The following is a 5,503-nucleotide window of genomic DNA, read 5'->3' on the forward strand; positions in this document are numbered from 1 at the left end:
AGGTTTGGTATTTTATTATGATTTTATTAGGATCAGCAGTAGAGGGTTTAATATCTTGCCTACCCTGAGAACTCTTTTTATAAGGGTAAAGGTTAAACAGGTTTAAAACAGTTGTTTCAAAGACAATTTGGGGTGCCCCTTGTGTACATATTGGCCCCTTGTGTGTTAGGACCACCTAGATTAACAACATGTTGACCATTACATCTGGATAGCTGAGAACTCTTTTTTTGTGTAAAACAGTTGCTTCAAAGACACTACACACACATCCCAAGAACCAAGTGCTCTTGTGTAGAGAAAGAGATAGTCTCCCCAAGCTGTTTCTGTCTTTCTCTGAGATTTCATTAAAAGAAAATGTAATTTACCTTTATTTTCTTCAAAATCTTTAGTACAGAAATGTATACATATTACAATTATTAAAACGTTTACTGTGCAATGTTAAACTATAACCTTAATGTTTTTACTAAACCTTTATATAGATCATGCATATTATTATTATTATACAATACTACACTTTAATACCCAATAAATGTTTATACACTACCGTTCAAAAGTTTGGGGTCACTTAGAAATGTCCTTGTTTTTGAAAGAAAAACACATTTTATGTCCATTAAAATAACATCAAATTGATCAGAAATACAGTGTAGACATTGTTAATGTAGTAAATGACTATTGTAGCTGGAAACAGCAGATTTTTTATGGAATATCTACATAGGTGTACAGAGGCCCATTATCAGCAAACATCACTCCTGTGTTCCAATGGCATGTTGTGTTAGCTAATCCAAGTTTATCATTTTAAAACGCTAATTAATCATTAGAAAACCCCTTTGCAATAATGTTAGCACAGCTGAAAACTGTTATGCTGTTGTGCTGAAGCAATAAAACTGGCTTTTTTTAGGCTAGTTGAGTATCTGGAGGATCAGCATTTGTGGGTTAGATTACAGGCTCAAAATGGCCAGAAACAAAGGACTTTCTTCTGAAACTTGTTTGTCTATTCTTGTTCTGAGAAATGAAGGCTATTCCATGCGAGAAATTGCCGAGAAACTGAAGACCTCGTACAACACTGTGTACTACAGAACAGCGCAAACTGGCTCTAACCAGAATAGAAAGAGGAGTGGGAGGTCCCGGTGCACAACTGAGCAAGAGGAAACCAGTCTCAACGTCAACAGTGAAGAGGCGACTCCAGGATGCTGTCCTTCTAGGCTGAGTTGCAAAGAAAAATATTTTCAGCTGTGCTAACATAATTGCAAAGGGGTTTTCTAATGATCAATTAGCCTTTTAAAATTTTAAACTTGAATTAGCTAACACAACGTGCCATTGGAACACAGGAGTGATGGTTGCTGATAATGGGCCTCTGTACGCCTATGTAGATATTCCATAAAAATCTGCTATTTCCAGCTACAATAGTCATTTACTACATTAACAATGTCTACACTGCATTTCTGATCAATTAGATGTTATTTTAATGGACAAAAAAATGAGCTTTTCTTTCAAAAACAAAGGACATTTCTAAGTGACCCCAAATTTTTGAACGATAATGTATAATTATTATTTTTGTTGTAAAATGTATTTTTTCTTAGAAATAAGTCCTTAAGTATTTTCCTCTGCTTGTAAACCCATAGCTTGTAACCTGACACCTCCCAATGCAATCAAGACCCCCCCCCCCCACCCCTCAATCAGGTGCATCACAAATAATGGCATCAATGGTTTTGTCATTGTGGCCCAGACATGAATGACACAATACACCTAGAATTGGTCTAGGATACAGGTTTTCTGTAGTTTCTCTCTTTTGAGGTTTCTTGTCACTCATAGTGATCACAGGACAAGTCTAGCACTTACTTATACTCAGGCAGACCTACCCGGAAATGACTCTTTCATTCTGCAAGGGGTCACAAGCTCACTACATAGGAGCTCCATAAGTTCACTACAAAACCTGTTTCCAAATTTCAAACACATTTTCTTTAAAAAGGTCTGTACACCACACATCAATCACCAGGCCATTACGTTTTATTTCAAGCATGTGCTTTACTTCAAAGAGACAGCTTCACTATCAATTTAAATAAGCACACCCGAAATAGCGTGAGAACATCCAAACAGGATGTCCTTAAAAAGGGCATTAACACAGGACACAGGAATAACTCAATCACTTTTTGACAGCAACCGTCTACTATGTTCTCTCTGTCACTCCTGTGACCACAGAGCTCAGTAGAGAAAGTACCTAGAGCAACACAGTTTTTAGACTGCTCTAAATGTGACTCTGTAAAACCATTATTTTATCATAAACAGTCAAAAAAAGATACCAATTCAAGGTGTATTGTGTCCTTCATGTTTGGGCTATAGTGACAAAACCATTGATGTCATTCTTTGTGATGCGCCTGATTATTTTAATGGTGTGATTGATATGAGTGAAAGCCATATCGGTTACATTTTCCAAACCGACGATCACCTCATACTCATTTGCTTCCTGCAGATACCTGTGGCTTTACATTTTTTGAAGATAACTGCGCCACTACAGATGGGATGCCACGACTACATATTTGACTATTGCACCTCACTATTGAGCCACTATTTTCACTGTTTACTTCTTTGTAAACTATCCATAATGGATACATTTCAGGTGGTTCTTGAAGAAGTGGTGGGCTAGTTTGTCTTCTACGTCTTTTGATTGTTGATTTCGGAACGACGAGTACTTTGCGTTTTCAATTTTGGGTTGGTGGTCGATGCTGACATGACTACAGCTGGCAACCAGCAAACTGCCCAACCCATCCATGAAGAACTCTGAAACAAACATATGGACAGGGAAAATGGAATGGACCAAAGATGAATTAGCAAAGACAGAGCAGTGCCTTAAGCGTAATATCAGCAACATGATAATAATCATCTATAGAAACAATTGACTTCTTCAAAACTTAACACAACACTGAAACTGAACATCAGTCTCAAATGTGTCCATCTGTCTTTCTTATTGACGCAGCTTTCCAGATTTCCTCTTGACATAGTTTACAGACTTGCTGCAATCTGTCGATGTGCTGTTGAGCAAGGCACTTAACCCTAATTGCTCCTGCAAGTCACTCTGGATAAGCGTGTGTCTGCTAAATGACTCAAATGTACATGTGAAATGTGTGCAACTGTTTTTACTGGGCTTTTAACTGCCCTCTTAGCATAGGATGAACTTTAATGTCCCTGGTAGGAAAATTGTCTTAAGACACAAAGTACTGCTATGTACAGTACAAAATAGGCTGACTGTACATTACACACTCAACATTGTACATATATTACACGATACCTCTGTCATACACATTGTGCACTTCTCATACTGTATATCTACATACAGAATACATATCGGCCAAGTCTCACTCCTAAAATTATAAAAAAGGATATATATATATATATATATATATATATATATATATTACCAGTCAAAAGCTTGGTCACCTACTCATTCAAGTGTATTTCTTTATTTTTACTATTTTCTACAATGTATAATAATAGTGAAGACATCAAAACTATGAAATAACACATATGGAATCATGTAGTAAAATATATTTTATATTTGAGATTCTTCAAAGTAACCACCCTTTGCCTTGATGACAGCTTTACACTCTTGGCATTCTCTCAGATTTCCACTTTGAAGAATCTCAAATATAAAATGTACTTTGATTTGTTTAACACTTTTTTGGTTACTACAGGATTCCATATGTGTTATTTCATATCCCTCCTAATTGAGATTTTCAAACCTCAGTGGGACTTCCTGGATATATAGAGGTTAAATAAATAAAAAATGTAATAAAGCCCACCACTCTCTTCAGCCGGGGGTCAAAGCCCACTTTGCGCACGGCGTCGGTGCGACCCAGGAATAAGTTAACCACCCCGCTGGTGAAGGAGCAGGTAGGGAAGCCTGGAACAGGTTGGTATGTCACTGCACCCTTTCTGTTCAGACAACCCCCGTCCTCCCCATTACCATCCTCGTACACCAAAGAGAAGTAGAACTGGCCGTGACCCGCCACAGAGCCGCCCACCTGATCACAGGAGGAAGAGAACAGAGCAGGTCCACATGTAGTAGAAATAATAATAATTTGTCATTTCATTTGTAAAGCACATTTCTCAGACCCAATGCGTAGGAAACAAATACAATAAAAACAATCCAAAGCACAGAAAATGTATTAATTATTTTTAGTTCTAGGTAGAAGAACCCTTTTTGCTTCCATGTAGTATAACTGTTCCACAGACGGTTCTACATGGAACCCAAAAGCGTTCTACCCGTAACCAAAAATATTTGAACTTGAACCAAATTGGTTTATCCTATGGGGACAGCTGTAGAACCCTTTTGGAACCCTTTTTTCCAATATTCTGGAAAAAAAGACAACAAACAAAGCTATGAATATGTGTTGTCGGATCCAGAGGACATTAAAATAGAATTAGCAGAGGTCCTTGAAACATGTGCAGCACAGTTTTGAACACTTGGCAGATGTACCAATAAACAGGACATTACAATAGTCCAGACAGGATGAGATAAAGGAGTGGGTGAGTGGCTCAGCTGCAGACTGTGAGGTCGTAACCTGCCAGTGTTCCATAGATTGAAAAATTGGGCTTTGGTCACACTTTTGATGAGGGCCTCAAACGAGAGCTGGCTGTCAAGTATCACACCAAGGTTTCAAACCTCACTGGAGGGGAGGACCTTGACACCATCAATATTGTAAAGAGAAAGTGTTCCAGCCCAAGTCTAAGCAAAACAGGTAACACTTGTTCTAGCCTGGTGACAGATTGGGGATCAGGCTACAGTTACTCTGCTCACCACATCTAGTTCTGGTGTGGCCTCCATCACCTCTACCAGATTCTCAATCTTGGTTTTGTCTGTGAACAGGAAGTCGTCATCGACCCAGAGGAAGTATTTGGTAGTGACCTGAGAGACAGCCAGGTTCCTGCCAGCAAACCAGCCCTTTGGGAAGGAAAATGTCCTCAAAATTACTTTGTAGCAGTGCCCATCTGTGATTTTTTTTTTTATCCTATAAAAGAATTGTAACTGCAGAATGTTCAAAGGCATACAGATGTAGGATCTTAATTTGACCAGCATTGTCATTGCAAAATAGTCCTGCAGCAAAGGAATTTGTGTCATGTATTGTCATGTTGTGTCTTGTTTCTGTCCTTTCCCTTCACCCTGTCTCCCTCTGCTGGTCGTTATTAGGTTACCTTTTCTCCCCCTCTTTCCCCCAGCTGTTCCTTGTCTCCTCCTAACTACCTCGTCACCCCTTTTCCCACCTGTTCCCTTTTTCCCTCTGATTAGTCCTCTATATCTCTCTCTGTTTTTGTTTCTGTCTTTGTTGGATTCTTGTTTGTGTTATTCATGCCTGAACCAGACTATCGTCATGTTTGCTGCAACCTTGTCCTGTCCTGTCGGAATCTGCCGGTCCATCTGAGCCTACGTTTGTTTTGTTATTAAAGAAGCTCTGTTTACGTTAATTCGCTTTTGGGTCCTCATTCACGCACCGTAACAGAAGAATCCGAC

General features: G+C 38.9%; 1 protein-coding gene across 1 annotated transcript; it reads right to left on the reverse strand.

Moving 5' to 3' along the window:
* Positions 1 to 2,178: 2,178 nt before the first annotated feature.
* LOC149979358 (beta-1,4 N-acetylgalactosaminyltransferase 2-like) lies at positions 2,179 to 5,113 on the reverse strand. The gene is made up of 3 exons (XM_090191395.1): positions 4,793 to 5,113; positions 3,795 to 4,016; positions 2,179 to 2,184 (listed from the first exon to the last, which is right to left on the reverse strand). Exons 1-3 carry the CDS (start codon positions 5,111 to 5,113, stop codon positions 2,179 to 2,181), a joined length of 549 nt encoding a protein of 182 aa, XP_090047521.1.
* Between the last annotated feature and the right edge of the window lie 390 nt (positions 5,114 to 5,503).

Source organism: Oncorhynchus mykiss, chromosome 12 (genome assembly GCF_057628025.1).
Source record: "Oncorhynchus mykiss isolate SJ-2025 chromosome 12, ASM5762802v1, whole genome shotgun sequence".
In the NCBI taxonomy this organism is placed as follows: Eukaryota; Metazoa; Chordata; class Actinopteri; order Salmoniformes; family Salmonidae; genus Oncorhynchus; species Oncorhynchus mykiss.

Excerpts from the sequence above, each read along its gene's own strand:
- LOC149979358 (XM_090191395.1), bottom strand. The coding sequence starts at position 5,113 with ATGACACAAATTCCTTTGCTGCAGGACTATTTTGCAATGACAATGCTG. Across the intron at positions 4,017-4,792 it reads CCACACCAGAACTAGATGTG|GTGGGCGGCTCTGTGGCGGG; the intron begins GTGAGCAGAGTA and ends TCCTGTGATCAG.